This window comes from Lagenorhynchus albirostris, chromosome 3, assembly GCF_949774975.1.
Source record: "Lagenorhynchus albirostris chromosome 3, mLagAlb1.1, whole genome shotgun sequence".
Classification (NCBI taxonomy): Eukaryota; Metazoa; Chordata; class Mammalia; order Artiodactyla; family Delphinidae; genus Lagenorhynchus; species Lagenorhynchus albirostris.
In genome coordinates this window covers 164124991-164144085 of record NC_083097.1, presented here as the reverse complement: position 1 = coordinate 164144085, position 19095 = coordinate 164124991, and the positions used below count along the sequence as shown (strand labels likewise).

At 50.6% G+C, this 19095-nt stretch overlaps 1 protein-coding gene across 4 annotated transcripts; it reads right to left on the bottom strand.

The window, feature by feature from the left end:
- Window positions 1–1673: 1673 nt before the first annotated feature.
- Window positions 1674–15567, bottom strand: S1PR5 (sphingosine-1-phosphate receptor 5). Of its 4 annotated transcripts, XM_060145189.1 has the most exons (3): window positions 5614–5751; window positions 5204–5286; window positions 1674–3786 (listed from the first exon to the last, which is right to left on the bottom strand). In XM_060145189.1, the coding sequence occupies exon 3, from the start codon at window positions 3766–3768 to the stop codon at window positions 2566–2568; it is 1203 nt and encodes a 400-aa protein (XP_060001172.1). In that variant the 5' UTR covers window positions 3769–3786; window positions 5204–5286; window positions 5614–5751; the 3' UTR covers window positions 1674–2565. The 4 variants fall into 4 exon arrangements, with proteins under 4 accessions (XP_060001172.1, XP_060001174.1, XP_060001175.1 ...); XM_060145191.1 differs by lacking the exons at window positions 5204–5286; window positions 5614–5751 and adding an exon at window positions 15442–15567; XM_060145192.1 differs by lacking the exon at window positions 5204–5286 and having other exon boundaries at window positions 5614–5734.
- Between the last annotated feature and the right edge of the window lie 3528 nt (window positions 15568–19095).

Here is a 19095-nt window from a genome sequence, read left to right as displayed (position 1 = left end):
TCCACAGGCCGAAAGAAACCTCCAGTATCTCAAAATAACATCTACAAGACCTGTGACCCAGCAGTGCCACATGTAGAAATTTATCCAAGGTACACTGGCACAGGTGCAGGAGGATGTATGTACACAGATGTTTATTGCCACACTGTGTATAAAGGCAAGGTGTTGGACTCAACACGTGTCCCTCCCTAGGGCCCTGGTATAAGTGGTGGTATGTCTATGCTGTGAAATACCATGCAGCCAGTGAAAAGAAGCAAGACATGTTTACTTCGATTTTTTTTAATGTGGAAAAAAAGAAAAAAGTACTATGGACTGAATTGTGACCCCCCCCCATCATCATATTTTGAAGCCCTAACCCCCAAGGTGATGGTATTTGGAGATGGGGATTTAGGAAGGTTATTAGGTTTAGATGAGGACTTGAGGGTGGGGCCCTCGTGATGGCATGAGTGCCCTTATCAGAGGAGACACCAGAGAGCTTGCTCTCTTTCTCCACCATGTGAGGACACAGCAGAAGGCAGCTGTCTACAAGCCAGGAAGAGAGCACTCACCAGAACCCAACCATGCTGACACCTTGATCTTGGACTTCCAGCCTCCAGAACTGTGAGAAATAAATTTTGGCTGTTTAAGCCACCTAGACTATGGTATTTGTTATGGCAGCCAGAGCCAATTAACACAGTACAAAATCTAGATGTGCAACAATTTCCAAGATATACTATTAAGTGATCAAAGCAAGGTGGAGAGCAGTGCTAAAGTGTAAAACGAGAGAGGTGTATTTACATTTCAGCTCATTTATCCACAGAATAGCTCTGGAAGTTTCCCAATAGTGTATGCATCCAGGAGGGGGAACTGGTGCTTTTTGAATTTTGTAAGATGTGAACAAGTGAATAACTCGTCTGCCATCACACTATCACACAACTGAACAATGGGGTGGGGTGTCTCAGGTTGCCCCGGAAGATAACAGGAGCCTGGGGATAGGGGAACCAGGCCAGGTGGGAGATTGGGTCCAGTTCTCGAAGTGCCCTGGGAGGCGACCCCAGGTTTGAGTGTGTTTGTGTTCCAGGAAGTAGGTTGTTTCCCCGTGCGTACGGTCTGCAGGGGTCAGCCCCCGCTCCACGCCCCAAAACACACCGCGATCTTTACTTACGGCTGCCTGCAGTTCCGATGTTTCCCGGCAGGTGGCGTGCCGCAATCTGAGCCCGAAGCCCCCAATCCTTTCCCCACACCCACCCCACCCCTCTCCCGCCAGCCCCTCCGCACAGAGGTTAGGAATACGCCTGGGGACACCTGGGGGCCAGGGACAGCTGGCAGACGCGGCCTCCGCTCCTGGAGCCTTTTATGGGCACAAACGGGGCCCTAGGATCGCCCCTGGCCGAAAATGTAGACCCTTGAAGGAGGGAGTGTCTGCTTGGCCTTAACAGACCCCTCCAGAGGGACCAGACATCAAGCCTGCGCCTCCTCGGACCTTGGAGCCTGGACCACCTGGTCTTGTATCCTGGCTCAGACACTGGGACAAGGTACTTTGTTCTTGGAGTTTCCTCATCTGTCAAATGGGGGTGAGGAAACCTACCTTGAAAGGTTGCAGTAAGGGTGAGGAAAAGGCCTGTCCTGGGCCTAGCACTATGGGGCGACTATCCAGGCACAATAAACTGTAATCACTTTTATTATTCGATTGTATTTTTATTCTTTATGAAGGATCTGACACCACATTCAAAGAAATCTTGTTTCAGATAGGAATTGGCTGAGTCTCCTAGAGTAAACTTTTAGGGTGCCCTGTCTTTGGTCTCTCCTCTCGAGTGAAGAGCTGTCCTTGACTCCTCTCTCCCCCACGCCCAATTTCCTCCGGAATTCCGTCCAATACCTCCCAAATCCATGGAGAATCCACACGGTCTGATTCCTCATCATCACTCCCCTAGGCCAGTGCAGTCACCATCACCTTGTTCTCCTAGCTTCACCCTCCACAGAGACCAGAGGCATCTGTAAACACGTGAGCCAGATTAAGTCCCTCCTCTGCCTAGAACGCTCCATGAACCCACTTCACTCAGAGCAAAAGAAAGTCCTCCCCTGGGCTCATAAGTCCCTGCCCCATCTGTCCCATTATTCCCCTGCCTTTGTTTCCTCCCACTCTCCCTCTCCATCCTCCGCTCCAGCCACATTGACTTATGTGCTTTTCAGAGAACACACAGGCATATTCTAGGCTCAGGGCCTTTGCAGCCCCACCCTGAAATGATCTTCCTTCAGAAGTTCCCGGGACAGTCCATCTCACGTCACACGTTACCACCTCTGCAGAGAGGCATCCCCTGACCACCATCGCATCACTGTATTGTCACTGGAATTATCTCCATACCTCTTCATTCCGTTGTCTATGTCCGCCACCAGAACATCCATCCCACAAGGGAAGGGATTTTTGTCTGTTTTGTTCATTGCTGTGGGGTTTAGCGGCAATAAAATACATTCTCCTGCGTCTTTTCTGCCTCCACCATCTTCAGCTGCTTTTCCTATAAATTCCTTAATTTAGCAAGAAAGTCTGCGAAAGAGCTCTTAGGGAGGCCAGTGGCGGACCAAAGGGCGTCAGTCTGCGGCTGGAGGGGGTACCAGGGTCCAGGCGGCTGTGAGTGCGCCAGGGGTGCCTGTCGAGCCGCTGGTGTCCAGCCCGTCCCGCTGGGGTGACGAGCGCTCGGAGTGGCTGGAGCTGCCATCCAGGCCAGGAGGCAGCCAGCGCTGCAGGCCGCCCGAAGCCCCAGGGGGGCTCCCCGACGGCTGGGAGGCACCCGGGCCTAGGCTGCACCAGCGGCGGCCGCAGCAGAGAAGGCGCAGGAGCGCTTGGCGCATGTCGCGGTTGGTGAACGTGTAGATGATGGGGTTCAGAAGCGAGTTGGCCATGGCCAGGCCCAGGAAGGGGTCCGCCTGCAGGAGCACAGGGCAGGCGCGCGCCGGGCACGCCACGTCCAGCAAGAGCAGCAGGAAGAGTGGTCCCCAACAAGCCACGAAGGCCAGGAGCACCACGCTGAGCGTGCGCAACAGAGCCAACGAGCGCGGCGTGTGGCGTGCGCGGGTCGAGGCGCCCTCGCCAGCCCCGGGGTGGGCTCCCAGGCGCCGCGCTTTGGAGCGCACTTGGCAGTAGATCCGCGCGTAGAGTGCGCAGATGGCAGCCAGGATGCCAACAAAGGCGAGCACGCAGAAGAGCACGTAGGCCTTAGCATAGAGCGGCAGGACCGTGGAGCAGGCGTCCAGATGGCCGAGACAATTCCAGCCGAGCGCGGGCAGTAGCCCGAGGAGCAGCGACACGCCCCAGGCCGCGGCCGCCAGCGCCAGCGTGCGCCCCCGACGAGCTGCGGGAGCGGGTCCGGGTCCCCGGCGCTCCATGGTGAGGAGGCGCTCGAGCGCGATGGCCAAGAGGCTCAGCACGGACGCGGCGAGCGCCACGAAGACGCCACCCTCACGAGCGAACCAGAGCGCGGGCGACAGGCGCAGCGTGAGAGGCCCCGACAACAGGATGTTGGCTGCATAGGCGGCGCCCGCCAACAGGTCGGACAGCGTGAGGCTACCCAGGAGCAGGAACATGGGCGCATGGAAGCGCGGGTGGCGTCCGAGCACGATCAGCACGGCCAAGTTCTCGAGTACGATGAGCGCGCACACGGCCAGGCACACGACGGCGTCGGCGCGCAGTCCCGCGCCGGGCTGGTAGCGCGCACCGCGGAGCTTCCCGGTGTAGTTGTAATGCAGGACGATGACCTCGCTCACTGGCGCTGGCCGCAGCAGCCCCGGCTCCATGGGCTGCCCGCCCCAAGACTGCAGAGAGATTGGGTGCAATGTCAGGCCTGGCGCGCACCATCCCCGCGGCCTGCGGAGGCGGGCACGGGCGGGGCCTCACCTGCGAAGGGGGTCCTAACCCCCTACTCCCTACCCCACACGCACTACGGGGCCCAGAGGGAGTTTGGGATGGCAGGGGGGTGTCCATGGAGACAGGCCGACACAAAGACACACAAATAACATCACAAGGGGACAGGGTAACACAAGTCCCACAGGAAAGGTACACTAATAATTCACACACAAGCAGGGATGTCCAGAGGCATATTAATCATAAACAGACAGCAATAGCCACACACAGAAAGGGACACACAAATACAGTGACACACCGACAAGGACATGTGCACAGATAGTCACAAACTAGGGCAAAATGCGCAGTTACACCCTATCAGGGAAACACGAATGCCCATTCACACATGGACAGAGAGACACAGGCAAAGATATACAAATTCCGCCACACGCAGACGGGATCTTATGCCTAGTCTCACAGGCCACAATTTCACAAACTCCACCCACACCCAGCCTGGAACCCAGAGCCCCACAATCTTCACACCTCGCTGCACACAGGGCTTTTTTCTGCGAACCCCCCTTCATCCGCCACAAAACCCCAGGGAGAAAGCTGAGCCCATCCACGCATTTTGCAGCGACAGAGCCTGAGGGCAGCAGACAGGATCCACATCTCACAGACTCTTGCAGAAGGGCATATATGTCATTAAAGTATAATAATACCTCCCACCTGTGACTGCATGCTATAATCCCCTCGTCCCCAATTTACAGACGACGAAGCTGACGCTCAAAGTACCCTGCATAGAAGCAGGCACAAAGGTTTTCACGCTCCCACACAAACACATCCACGCAGAAACAGTTACACAATCACGGGAGTCCCACTTAACAGATGAGAAAACCAAGGCCTAGGGAGGGGAACGGACTTAGTTGGACATGGCAGAAACAAATGCACCCCAGACAGCTTCAGCTGCACACAGGGAACCAGACGCAAATACGGACTCACAGGGAGTCACGGACTCAGCCACGCTGTGGGGGAAGGGGGCATCAGATACACGCAGATACAGGTTACATTCGCTCTGCTGGGAACACTGCACAGAGGCTCACACCCTGTGCACCGCCCGCCTTGTCTCGTCTTGCCTGGAGGCACAAGTGAGGTAGTGAAACTTGCAGTGGCGTGGCTGGGAGGGAGCGAGGCCAGGGGATTCCGGGCGCCCCACAAACACCCCCATCCCGGGTCCCGCATCCAGTCACGAAGTCGCCGGTTTTCCTCTCCCGCGAGGCCTTCGGGAAAGGCCGAGGAACCCAAGCAAGGGGACAAGGGTAGTGACAAGGGCAACACCCTCTGGGCCAGGCCGAGCCCCGCGCGCGAAAGGACCCGGTGCTGTACACTCACCCCTGTGCCCAGGTGTTGTGCGCTCAGCAGTCGAGCGGCCTGGAGCTGAGTGAGCTGCCTCTGTTCGGGGGGCGGGACTGGAGCTGACAGGCGAGGGGGCGGGCCCGCAAGGCCGAGTGCCCGCGGTCGCAAGCAATTGCCCCCTCCCCTTGGGGTCCGGGCTCCCAGCCTGTGTCTGCCAGCCTGTGCCACCCGCCGCGGCACCGGAACGCGCCCTGGTGGCGACTGGCACAGGCGAGCCCTCAGCTTCCCCCTCCGGGCCTGGGCTTCTCTCCCAGGGACGCTCCGTCGCGGTGGGAGGACCCGGAGACATGAGAAGGGGAGGGTTCTTCAGCCTCTCCCCCCGCCCACCGAAGTAAAGGGGTCCTCTCTGTCCTCTGGGCACTGGTCCCTCCCTGTATTCCACCTACCTTCCAACTGAACCTCCTGGGCTGCACCCCAAGTACGTCCCACCGGCGGAGGGACCCTGGCAACCCGGGTTAGGAGGGGTCTTCGGCAGCGGTAGCCTCAATCCCCTCCCCCCAGCAGCTAGGTCCCGTCGGCCTCCGGGCTCAGGCCCCACCCCATTTCCCCGCTCCCACCCCCCGTCTGGGGCGAGTGGGGGAGGGGCAGGCGCGGTCAAGATTCTGGTGGGAACCTTTTCCTCCCCAGATAAGGAGAATCTGGCTCGTAAGTCCCCCTGGTTCTCCCGCTTCCCCCACCCCGTCTCTCTCACCCTTATCACTCCCGACAACGTGATTTACTCGGTTGTCATGTTTCTGGACTGTGTCCCCACCAGTCAGCCCCACAGGGGTAGGAATTTGCGTTCTGTCGTGGGCACTGCCTGGACACAGCCTGTGCCCAGTAAGCAGCCGCTGAGTGAATGAATGAATGACTGTCTCCCTCACTTTCTCTCTGTGTGTCTCTCTTCTGTTCTCTCAGGGTCTCTCCGTCTCTGTTTCTCCCCGTCTCTGTGTGTGTCTCTCTCAGTCGCTTCTCCGCCTTTCTCTGTGCCTCTCCCACGTCTCTCCCAGGCCTCCGCTCCTCCGACGGGCCAGTCCCAGCTGGCCCCGCAGCCCACACCCCCAGTTCCCAGGAGCCTCCAGGCTGGGAAGCTCCCTCCTACCAGAGGCCACAGCCGGGAAGGGGGGGCTGGGCCTGGCTGCCACGACCTTCACCAGGACTGTGCCCTTTGCACTGGCTGCCTCAGGCTTTGCGGGTCACGGGTGGGGTGAGGGCGTCCCAGGGACCATGAGCCAGAGGTTGGGGATGGATCGGAAGGGTGCCCCCAGGGGAGGGACCGCGTGGGACACCCAGGCCGGGTCGCATCCCCGTGTAGCCTCTTAGGGAATCTCTGTGGCTCCAAATACAACCACTCCTGCCTGCTCCGACAGGTCCCACACAGGGACAGCGCAGCCAGTGGGGCCCACGAAGGGGGGGCACCTTAAGGTTTGGGTGCCAGAGCTCCACAGCCTCCCGCGACCAAGCCCGCTGGGATGAGCCCTGAAGATTCCCCAGCCGCGGCGGGGCCATGCCTGGCACACATCATGTGATCCATAAATGACCCCATTCTGCAAAGGGGAAGCCACACCCCAGGGTGGGAAAGTGGCTGCTTCTCACCTCCCAGGCGGCGATCTCACCTCCCACGGGCCCCGCAGGGTGGAGGGGGGCTCTTCCTGCCACGGGTCTCAGGCCCAGCACCCCCAACTCATGCCACCTCGTACACAAGATCCCACAAGATCACAGCCCTCTCCTGCTCTAGACCCTCCCATGGCTCCATATGTGGCTCAGAGTTCAAGTCCAAACCCCAACTACAAGGCCTTCAAAACCCACAAGGCCTTGCACAGTCTTTCCTCCTTACATCTCTGCTATTCCTCCGTCATACTCCCTTCCAGCCCCACTGACTTCCCCCCAGTTCCTCACACACTTCAAGACCTTGGCACTTGGGGATCAGCCTGCCTGGAACACCCTTCTTCCAGCCCTTCCAGCCGGTCACCTCCACAGAGAGGCCTTCCCTGCTGCGTCCCCCTCCTCCCCAAGCTCACACGGCAGTTGGCACCATCTGAAATTACCTTGAATGTTTACTTATTCATCTGGCATACTGTGGGTCTCTGCCCTAGACTCCCAGCTCCAGGAAGCCAGGGACCCTGTCTGTCCCTCTGCCCAGTCACTGAGTAAAGGTTAAGAGCTTGGAGTGTGGAGCTGGGCTTAGCTACTTTGTAATCTAGGACTCTGGGCAAGTGACACCCACTCTGAGCATTGGCAGCCTCTTTTGTAAAATGGATAACGACAGTTCCCACTCCGAGGGATGCTGTTGAGGAGGAAGGAGTGGAACAGAGCTGTGAGACACAGGTGAGAGTTCAGTCAATGTTAGCTCAGGTGCTATTGGTCACCACTGTATCCCAGAGGAGGAATTAGGAAGGGGTTCAACTCAGGGCCCATCAACCCCAGGCACCACTAGCACCCCAACCTGCCTCCACCCCCTGCCCCCCAGCCATGCCTGGTCTCTTTCCCAGGGGAAGGGCACCCCTGGCCTCCGAGCTCCTGCCACAGCCCGCCGCCTGATGCATGTCTGGGCCGGCACACCTGCCCGGCAGGTTCTGCTGCCAGGGCCCTCACCCATAGGGGCCGCCCCACCCAACCTGTGCCCACTCTCACTGAGCTGTATCCTCATCTCTGAAAGAGCAAAATGCCTCCCACAGTACCCTCACACCTCCACCCATCCAGAGGCAGAGGGCTGCAGCAGGACTTCCCATTCCCCCCCTCTCCATCTCCCTCTGACCAGTCCTGAGGCATGAATGTGGCTGCAGGGAGGTGCGAACTGACAACTTTCCCACAGCCAGAGACCAGAGCATTCATGGTTTCGGCGGGGTGGGGTGGGGGGGATGGTGGGGGGTTGTCTCAAACTGGAGGTCGTAGGGCGAACTCCGGCTCACAACCTCAAGATTCGGTTACTTGGCTCAAAGGTTTCCCATTCAAACATCTGTCCGAACGGTACAGAAACACAAGTCTGGTCGGTATATTTGTTTCTCACAGGGGTACGGGTTAATTCTGGAACTGCTATGTACTAGCACTGAACAAATAAGTACATATGTTGTAGATACTGACAATCAGTTTTCATACTGTTGGAGAATGAAGTTACAAATAAGCAGTGTGGTGCCGGATGGGGTTACCATTATGAAGTGTTTATTTTAACAGTTAGATATGAAAGTAAATATGGATGTGAGTGTACACACGGGTTAGTACACACACATTTCCCAGCTCTGCCTGCCGAGGGCTTAGAGCAATGACACCCCAGTAGCAATGAGTACACTCAGCACCCAGATCTTGGTTTCTAAATACCATTTCCCAGTATGAGGAACCAGGGCTTCTTGGAGAAACGACCACTTCTAGGGCTGGGGCAGAGAAACTGCACAAGGACCCTGGAGCATCTTCTAGACAGAGTGCTTTAAAAAAAAAAATGCCAAAAAGACACCAGAGCCAGTCTGAAAGAACTCCCACTGGCCAAAGCTGGAACAATTTGAACAAAATAAATAGCGATAGAATTGGATTATAACCCAAAGAATAGAATAAATGTCCACAAATCCATGCCGATTTAAATACATGAATGAATCTATTTAAACTGAGGGAGAAGGAACAAATCTTCCTGACAGAAGAATTCCAATGAATAAAAGTATAATGAGGGATTCCCTGGCAGTCCAGTGGTTAGGACTCTGCACTTCTACTGCAGGGGGAACGAGTTCGATCCCTGGTCAGGGAACTAAGATCCCACAAGCTGCATGATGTAGCCAAAAAAAAAAAAAAAAGTATAATGAATGATGAAAATAGAAAATCACTGTTAGAATACCACTGTGGTCATTGTTGCAGGTAGAACCCACTGATTAATGAGAAAATTAATGGGTAAAACTTTAAGGAGAAAGACGACATTCGCATAGCCTCAAAGTTTCTCCTCCCAAATATTTATTAATCACCTAGGTGGCCTTAATCTTTGTCCAAAAATTCTTGGAAACTCTCTCTAAAGGGGAGAGCTAAGTTCCCCCCTCCTTGAGGGAAGGAGCTGGACTTCGAGACTTGCTTCTCAAGAATAGAGTGTTGTCCACACAAAAACCTGCACGTGGATGTTACTAGCAGCTTTCTCCATAATTGTCAAAACTTGGAAGCCACCAAGATGTCCTTCAGTAGGTGAATGGATAAATAAACTGGTACATCCAGACAATGGACTATTAGCTCAAAAAGAGATGAGCTATCAAGCCATGAAAAGACATGAAGGAAGCTTAAATGCATATTCCCAAGTGAAAGAAGCCAATGTGAAAAGGCTACATGATGTATAGTTCCAACCATGTGACATTCTGGAAAAGGCAAAACTATGGGGACAGTAAAAAGATCGGTGGTTGAGAGGGATTATGGAGGAGGGAGGGATGAATAGGCAGAGAACAGGGGATTTTTAGGGCAGTGAAACTATTCTGTATCATACAGTAATGGTAGATACATGTCATTATACATTTGTCCAAACCCAAAGAATGTGTAACACAGAGAGTGAACCTCAATGTAAAAAATCTATGGACTTTCGGGACTCCGCGTGGTCCAGTGGTTAAGACCGTGCTTCCACTGCAGGGGGCACAGTTTCAATCCCTGGTCCGGAAAATAAGATCCTGGCATGCCTCGCAGTCTCGAAGTGCCAGGGGGAAGGTGTGGGGGTGGGGGAGCCACTATGGACCTATGGACTTTGGGTGATAATGATGTGTTCATGTAGGTTCATCAGTGGTACTAAATACACTGCTGTGGTGTGGGGTGTCCATAGTGGGAGAGGTTGGGTGTGGGGCACGGGGAGTATATGGAACATCTCTGTACTTTCTGCTCAATTTGCTGTGAACCTAAAACTGCTCTAAAAAATAGAGTTTATTAATCAAAAAAAAAGGTGGGGGGAGGGATAAACTAGGAGTTTGGGATTAACATACACACACTACTCTATATAAAATAGATAATCAACAAGGACCTACTGTATAGCACAGGGAACTCTACTCAGTGTTCTGTAATAACCTATATGGGAAAAGAATCTGAAAAAGAGTAGATTTATGTATATGTATTACTGATTCACTTTGCTGTACACCTGAAACTAACACCACCTTGTAAATCAACTATGCTCCAATATAAAATAAAAATTAGGGACTTCCCTGGTGGCGCAGTGGTTAAGAATCCGCCTGCCAATGCAGGGGACACAGGTTTGTTCCCTGGTCCGGGAAGATCCCACATGCCGCGGAGCAACTAAGCCCGTGCGTCACAACTACTGGAGCCCACGTGCCTAGAGCGTGTGCTCTGCAACAAGAGAAGTCACCATAATGAGAAGCTCACGCACCACAACGAAGAGTAGCCCCCTGCTCTCTGCAACTAGAGAAAGACTGCAGGCAGCAACAAAGACCCAACACAGCCAAAAAAATAAATTAAATTAAATTTTTTTTTAAAAAGGTAATTTTACAGCCTGAGAGGTCCTCGAGAAGACATATGCTCCCAGGCCACGCCACCAGGAGGCTTTGGACATTTCTATTGCCAGCCTGGTCTCTCACAGTATCTGAGCTTGAAATCTCTGGCTGCAGTGCCAGGAGCATGGATTTCAGAGGAGACAGGTGGCAGGGCGACTTTCAGTTTCTAAACTTCCCTGAACCTCCATTTCCTCATCTAAAAATGGGAACACCATGGTCCTCTGCCCATAAGACGCTCACATTTTTGTGGGGGACAAAAAAAAATCATACACAAGTTATTAAGAGAATTCCACATAGTGACATGTACTATAAACAAATAAAATATAATGTTGTGTTACGGGAGTGAATGGGGAATTTATTTTATTTTATTTTTTTTGGCCGCGCAGCTTGTGGGCCCCAACCAGGGATTGAACCTGCACCCTTGGCAGTGAAAGTGTGCACTGGACCACCAGGGAATTCCCGGAATGGGGACCACTTTATTTTTTTAAATTTTTTTATTATTTATTTATTTTTAAATTTTTATTTACTTATATATTGATTTTTGGCTGCATCGGGTCTTCGTTGCTGTGCGGGGGCTTTCTCTAGTTGCGGCGAGCGGGGACTACTCTTCGTTGTGGTGCACGGGCTTCTCCTTGCGGTGGCTTCTCTTGTTGCAGAGCACAGGCTCTAGGTGCGCAGGCTTCAGTAGTTGCAGCACGCAGGCTCAGTAGTTGTGGCTCACGGGCCCTAGAGCGCAGGCTCAGTCTTTGTGGCACATGGGCTTAGTTGCTCCACGGCATGTGGGATCTTCCCGGACCAGGGATCAAACCTGTGTCCCCTGCATTGGCAGGCAGATTCTTAACCACTGCGCCACCAGAGAAGTCCTGGGGACCATTTTAGATCCAAGAGCAGGCAACGCCTCTTTGTGGAGGTGAAGTGAGCTGAGGTCAGAATAACATGAAGGCAGAGGGAAGGGTGTTCCTGGAAGAGGAATCAGCATGAGCAAAGGCCTAGCTTACTGTACTTCCTTTTTTTTTTTTTTTTAATTGAGGAAGTTCCCTGGTGGTCTAGTGGTTAGGACTCAGAGCTTTTCTTTTTGTTTTTTTTTAACAAATTTATTTGTTAATTTATTTTTGACTGTGTTGGGTCTTCATTGCTGTGTGTGGGCTTTCTGTAGTGGCGGCCAGCGGGGGCTACTCTTCATTGCAGTGGCTTCTCTTGTCACAGAGCACGGGCTCTAGGTATGCGGGCTTCTGTAGTTGTGGCACGTGGACTCAGTAGTTGTGACTCGTGGGCTCTAGAGCGCAGGCTCAGTAGTTGTGGCGCATGGGCTTAGTTGCTCCGAGGCATGTGGCATCTTCCTGGATCAGGGCTTGAACCCATTTCCCCTGCATTGGTAGGCGGATGTTAACCACCGTGCCACCAGGAAAGTCCGGACTCAGCGCTTTCACCGCAGTGGCCTGGGCTCAATCCCTGATTAGGGAACTGAGATCCTGCAGGCTGCACATCGCAGCCAAAAAAAAAAAAAAAAAAAAAAAAAAAAAATGGAGGTGATAGTCACGTAACATAAAATTAATCCTCTTAAAGGAACAATTCAGTAGCATTGAGGACATTCACAATGGTATTCAACCACCACCTCTATCTAGTTTCAAAACATTTTCATCACCCCAAAAGGAAACCCCACACCCATTAAACAGTTGTTCCCCATCGCCATCCCCCAGCCCGAGGCAACCACTGATCTGCACTCTGTCTCTATGGGTTTCTCTATTCTGGATACGTCATATAAATGGAATCATACAATATGTGGCCTTTTGCACCAGACTTCTTTCACTTAGCATAATGTTTTGAGGTTCTTCCAGGTTGTAGCAGGCAGCAGGACTTCATTTCTTTTTATGAGTGAATACTACTATTGTATTAATGTACTTATTAAAAATTCTAAAAGGCTCCGAGAAGAGGCTTTGAGTTGGGAGAGTGAGGGGCTTCGTGGGGGGGGGGAATCACCTTGTCCCCAGGTGCTGGGCAGAAATTGGGCAGAGCCATGCTTTTCTCCCCTGCTCACTCCGGGCCTGGTGAACTGCCCAGGGGAAAATCTGACCTCATCTTCCTGCACAGATGTCCCCAGATACAGCTTGGGTTAAACCCAGGCCAAGGGCTCCAAAAGATGGAGACATGGTTGGCAGACCAAGTCCTCAGAAGGCAGAAGAGGCAGGCCCTGATCTTTCCCACCAAGAAGCCCTCTTGGTGCCCCCCTCCCTGCATCCCTCACTTCCAACTGAGGTTTGGAAACTTGGAGTCAGATCCTCCTCTCTCTTCCTCTCTCTCTCTCTCTCTCTCTCTCTTCCCCCTCACACTTAGACATTCATTTCACAGACTAGATAGGGAGGGGAGGGGAAAGAACAACTGGGCAGAGAGATTGAATCAGCACATGCAAGAGTGTGGAGGCTGGGCTTCCCTGGTGGCGCAGTGGTTGAGAGTCCGTCTGCCGATGCAGGGGACACGGGTTCGTGCCCTGGTCCGGGAAGATCCCACGTGCCGCGGAGCAGCTGGGCCCGTGAGCCATGGCCGTTGAGCCTGCGCATCGGCAACGGGAGAGGCCACAACAGTGAGAGGCCCGCATATCGCAAAAACAAAAACAAAAACAAAAGTGTGGAGGCTGAAAAGAATGTGTGGGTAAAAGAAACAGAAATCAGGTCAGTAGGGCAGAGTTATGGCTTAGGGGGAGGAAAGAGCAGGAGTGGGAGGTGAAGCTGGGGGTGGGGCAAGGGCAGATCTGGTGGACCTCAAATATCAGGCCTGTGATATCTGTTCACCATCTTGCTGTGTGACTTACTTAACCTCTCTGACCTCAGTCTACTCATCTGTAAAATGAAGTCATGGAAATCTTTTTCGTTCTCACAGTGATCTTGGGAGTATGAAGGCAATCATTGGTGTAAAGAGCTAACACATTGCTCGGCCCAGAGCTAACCACTTGATAAATGTCAGACTTTTTTTTTTTTGGCCATGTCATGCAGCATGTAAGATCTTAGTTCCTGACCAGGGATCGAACCCAGGCCCCTGCAGTGAAAGCACGAAGTCCTAACCACTGGACCATCAAGGAATTCTCAGACACTTGGCTTGTTTCTATTCTTTTTCTTCTTTTATTTTTGGCTACCTTGAAAAATGCTATAAACCTTTGTGTACAGGTTTGTTGTTGTTGTTGTTTTGTTTTGTTTTTTTGGTTGCACCGGGTCTTAGTTGCAGCAGGCGGGCTCCTTAGTTGTGGCATGCATGTGCGATCTAGTTTCCTGATCAGGGATCGAACCTGGGCCCCCTGCACTGGGAGTGTGGAGTCTTATCCACAGCACCACCAGGGAAGTCCCTGTATACAGGTCTTTTTATGTGGACATATATTTTTATTTCCATTGGGAATATATCTAGGAGTGGAATTGTGGTGTCATGTGGTAATTCTCTGCTGAACGTCTTGAGGAACTGCCAAACTTTTCCAAAGTGATTGCCCTGTTTTGCATTCCCACCAGCAATATATAGGGGTTCTGATTTCCCCACATCCTGCTAACACTTGTTATTTTCCATCCTTTTAAAATTTTATTATTTATTTATTTATTTTTGGCTGTGTTGGGTCTTCGTTGCTGCACGCAGGCTTTTCTCTAGTTGCGGGGAGCGAGGGCTCCTCTTTGTTGCGGTGCACAGGCTTCTCACTGCGGTGGCTTCTCTTCTTGTGCAGCACAGGCTATAGGCATGCGGGCTTCAGTAGTTGTGGCACACGGGCTCAGTAGTTGTGGCGCAAGGGCTTAGTTGCTCCGTGGCATGTGGGATCTTCCCGGACCAGGGATCGAACTCGTGTCCCCTGCAGGAGGATTCTTAACCACTGTGCCACCAGTGAAGTCCCTTCCGTCCTTTTTGATTACAGTCATCCTGGTGGGCGTGAAGTGGCATCTCATTGTGGTTTGATAGTTATTACTTTTTGTTATTATTTTTATTGATCCCAACGCACACACTGCAGTGCATGCTTCCTCCTGTCCTTCCCCACTCATGACCCTCCCGTAACTCCTTGGAGCACTTTGAAGAAAGCTCAAGCAGAGGGGGGAAGGGATAAATTAGGAGTTTGGGATAAACATATACACACTACTATATGTAGAATAAATAACCAACAAGGACCTACTATATAGCACAAGGAACTATACTCAATATTTTGTAATAACCTATAAGAGGAAAGAATCTGGAAAGAAAAGATATATATGCATGTATAACTGAATTACTTTTCTGTATATCTGAAACAAACACAACATTGTAAATAAACTATACTTCAATTAAAACAAATAATAATAAAAGAAAGCAAGCTCAGGCAGCCCAGGCCTTTGCCAACTGGCTGTTGCCCTGCTCCCCACCCCCTACCATACCATACCTCTTGTCTCTAAATCTCCAAACCTGGCAACTGTTCCTCATGGTCAGAGAAGCAGGATTTGGGGTCAGAGAGATGTGGGTTGGAATTCTGGCTCTGATGATCTTGGGCAGATGGATTGACATCTGTGAGCCTCAGTTTCCTCACCAGTTAAACGGGAATCATAATTATTCCCCTCTCATACGGTTCAATGAGACTGGTCATGTCAACTGTTTAGTGCAATGCCTGGTATTGAGTAGGGGCTGTATTAATCAGGATTTGTTTAGTTGAAAGTTCCAGGAAAAAAAATTAAGTCCAACTTAAAAACAACTCAAACTGCCGTGGGGGCAGTGGTTAGGAATGAATTGACTCCCGTAGCTGAAAATCTAGGGATCTAGGAGTTGGGTTAACTTCAGGCATACCTGGATCAAGAAGCTCCAGTGTCACCAGGAATCTAACTCTGTCTCTTGGCTCAGCTGGGCTTTCATCTCATCAAGCTCCCCTTTGGGTGGCAGAGATTCTTCCTGGCACTACAGATCCATTATTCCCACTCAGTAGCAACTTGGAAAAAGATATCCGGTCACCCCAGGGTTCCACCAGAAGTCCTAGTACTGAATTTCATTGGCCCAGCTAGGATCACATGTCATAACCAAACCAATCTCCTGGTCTGGGGAGTGGACTGCTCTGATTGGTCAGGTTGGAGAATGTGGGCGGAGTCAACCCAAAATTGGTCTGAGCATCTTCACGTGGGCCATTAGGAGTCCTCAAACTTTGGTGGGTTGCTTTTCAGGCATCTGAGATGGGAAGGGCATGGAACAACAGAAAGGGCAGAAGTTAAATTCAGGGAGTTCAGTTCAGGGCCAGTTGAGTTTGAGATGCCTCCCCGCCATCAGGTGGCGCCACTGAGTCATCAACTGAATATGAGACATGCATTCACCTGGTGTCTTGGTGGCTCACGTTCTTTTTATTGATTTTATGAAAATGTAATTTCCTTTTGAAGGATACAATTAAGAAATGTAATTATTATGATGTATAATTTCTCCACCTGGAGTTAATTACCTTCTTTTTTTCTTTAGCTGTCTCTCTTAGAAGTTCTGGTAATTTATCTCAATCCAACTTTCCAAATGATAAAATTCATCTGATAATCTATAGGTAGCACTCTGTTTTCCTCCTGGGTTCTTTTTGCTGGGGTATTCCTCCTGCCACCATCCCAGGAATTCTCTTCATCTCTTTCCTAAGCTGGAATCCCTGTTTCCTCAGTCTCATGTCTTCTTTTTTTCTTTGTTTACCCCTCTGTTTTTGTGGAGTGCATCCTACAGTAAATTTCTGAGAATGTAAGAGCATCAAAGATAACATTTCTGAGTCCTTCCATGTTTTGATATGTGTTTACTTGCTCCTCACACTTGATCAATATTTTGGCTGGAAATAGTGGTCTGGATTGAAAATCCTTTTCTGTCAGAATTTTGAATCCATATCCCCATTGTCTCTCTCTCTCTCTCTCCTTTTTTTTTTTTTTTTGATGTATTGGTATTTATTGGAAAGAAACATGCTCCTCTCACACACCTGAGGGCAGGAAGCAAAGGCAGGTTCTCAGCAGGAGTGGGACGGGGAAGCTCTCTCTTTTTTTTTAATAGATTTATTTATTTTATTTATTTATTTTTGACAGCGTTGGGTCTTCGTTGCCTCATGCGGGCTTTCTCTCATTGCGGCGAGTGGGGGCTACACTTCGTTGTGGTGCACGGGCTTCTCATTGCAGTGGCTTCCCTTGTTGCAGAGCATGGCCTCTGGGCACAGGGGCTTCAGCAGTTGTGGCATGCAGGCTCAGTAGTTGTGGCACATGGGCTTAGTTGCTCCGTGGCATATGAGATCTTCCTGGACCAGGGATCGAACCCACGTCCCCTACACTGGCAAGCGGATTCTTAACCATTACACCACCAGGGAAGCCCCCATTGTCTCTTTGTTTCCCATGTCTTTGAATGTGCTGTTCTACCAAGGAAGGCACTTCCTTCCTTCCTCTCTTTTTCTCACTAATTCTCACTCATCCTTTAGATGCTACGATAAACATTTCTGGGGATCACTATTGAATGAAAAACTACTTCAATTAGGTGACTCTCTTGACTAATTTTGGCCACTGAAATATGAGATGTATGCAATGACATACATCACTTCTGCATGTCAATCAATTCCGAGGAGGCATCAAAAAGCCCACACAAGGACTTCCCTGGGTGCATAGTGGTTAAGAATCCGCCTGCCAATGCAGGGGACACGGGTTTGATCCCTGGTCCGGGAAGATCCCACATGCCACGGAGCAACTAAGCCCGTGCACCACAACTACTGAGCCTGCACGCTAAAGCCCGAGAGCCACAACTACTGAAGCCCCAGCGCCTAGAGCCCATGCTCTGCAACAAGAGCAGCCACCGCAATGAGAATCCTGCGCACCGCAACAAAGAGTAGACCCCACTCGCCGCAACTGGAGAAAGCCCACGCGCAGCAACCAAGACCCAACGCAGCCCCAAAATAAATAAATTAATTAAATAAAAAAATAATAAAAAAAGCCCACACAAGCTTCTCCAGTCTCTCTCTTGTCCCTTTGTGGCAACTGAGGCAGTGAGTTCCTGACGGTACAGCCACAAGATGGTACGTACCTGGTCAGCTTGGACCCCTTCATGACTGTGTAGAGCTGAGCCTCTGCCAGCTCATGTAGGATGAGTAACATGACGGGGGAATAAACTTTGGTTGTGTTAAACCATTGGACTTTGGTCTTGTTTGCTATTGCAGGGAAACTTGACCCATTCGGACTAATACAGAGCCCAACTTAAATGTGGCTTCCTCAGAAGTCCTCCCGGATCACAGCCCCCAAACTAGGTTACTTCCTGTTATTGTAAGCTTGTATTTTCCTATGTGACCCTTATTGCAATCATAACTATGTAATTATTTGTGTAATGAATTCAACATTTATCTCCTTTATCCTACCTCCAAGACCCCAAGAGGAGACCGTGGTATTTGTCCTCTTTCTATAGCCCTGTGCCCAGCATAGAGCTTGGCACATAGTAGATGCCCAGGATAAATTTGTGGGGGTTTTTTGTTTGTTTGTTTGGTTGGTTTTTAGTAGTATTGTTTTTATTTTTTATTTTTATTTTTTTTGTTTTTATTTTTTATTTTTACTTTTTAAAATTTTTACTGAGGGACTTCCCTGGCGGTGCAGCGGTTAACTCTGTGCTCCCAATGCAGGGGATGAGGGTTAGATCGCTGGCCGGGGAAATAAGATCCCACATGCCATGCAGTGCGGCCAAAAAAGAAAAAAATTTATTGAAATATAGTTGATTTACAATGTTGTGCTAGTTTAAGGTGTACAGCAAAGTGATTCAGTTATATATCCATATCTATCTATACTTTATCTATTTATTAGATTCTTTTTCATTATAGGTTATTACAAGACATTGAATATAGTTTCCTGTGCTATACAGTAGGTCCTTGTTGGTTATCTATTTTATGTAAAGTAGTGTGTATATTTTAATCCCAAACTCCTAATCTATCCCTACCCCCAGGATACATTTGTTGAATGAAAGAAGAGTTTGGCATCCTTTCAGCCAAAAAGGCAGTCATAATGTGAGTTCATTTCTAGAGTATTCTCTCACACAACTCTGGGTGCAATAAAGGCATGAGAGGTAGGATGAGGGGGCTCTAAGGAAGCAAGGAAGTTTGACTAGGAAAGTGATCTATGTGAGAAAGCATCTTTATACATATTTGTGTTTCCTTCAAGAGTGTGTAATTTAGTCAGCTCAGCCTAGGAGGGATGATTTCACTAAGGAGCATGGGAACTGGGTGGAGAAGCACAGAAACATTCTTGAAATTGCTGAGAGACCCAGGATGAAATTCAGGCACTGACGCCAAAATACAATCACCAGAATACAGTCACCAATCCTACCTCACTGGATTCCACTCAAATGCAATTTTGTGTCCATGTCCTAATGTTACCATACTGATTTGTTTTTTCTTGTTTATTGGGGTGTCATTGACATACAACAAAATGCATGCCCTTTAAATGTTTGGTTCCTCTATATCTTCACCTTGGT

Bases quoted from the DNA above. Each gene is read 5' to 3' on its own strand.
- S1PR5 (XM_060145191.1), bottom strand. From the start codon at position 3,768: ATGGAGCCGGGGCTGCTGCGGCCAGCGCCAGTGAGCGAGGTCATCGTC.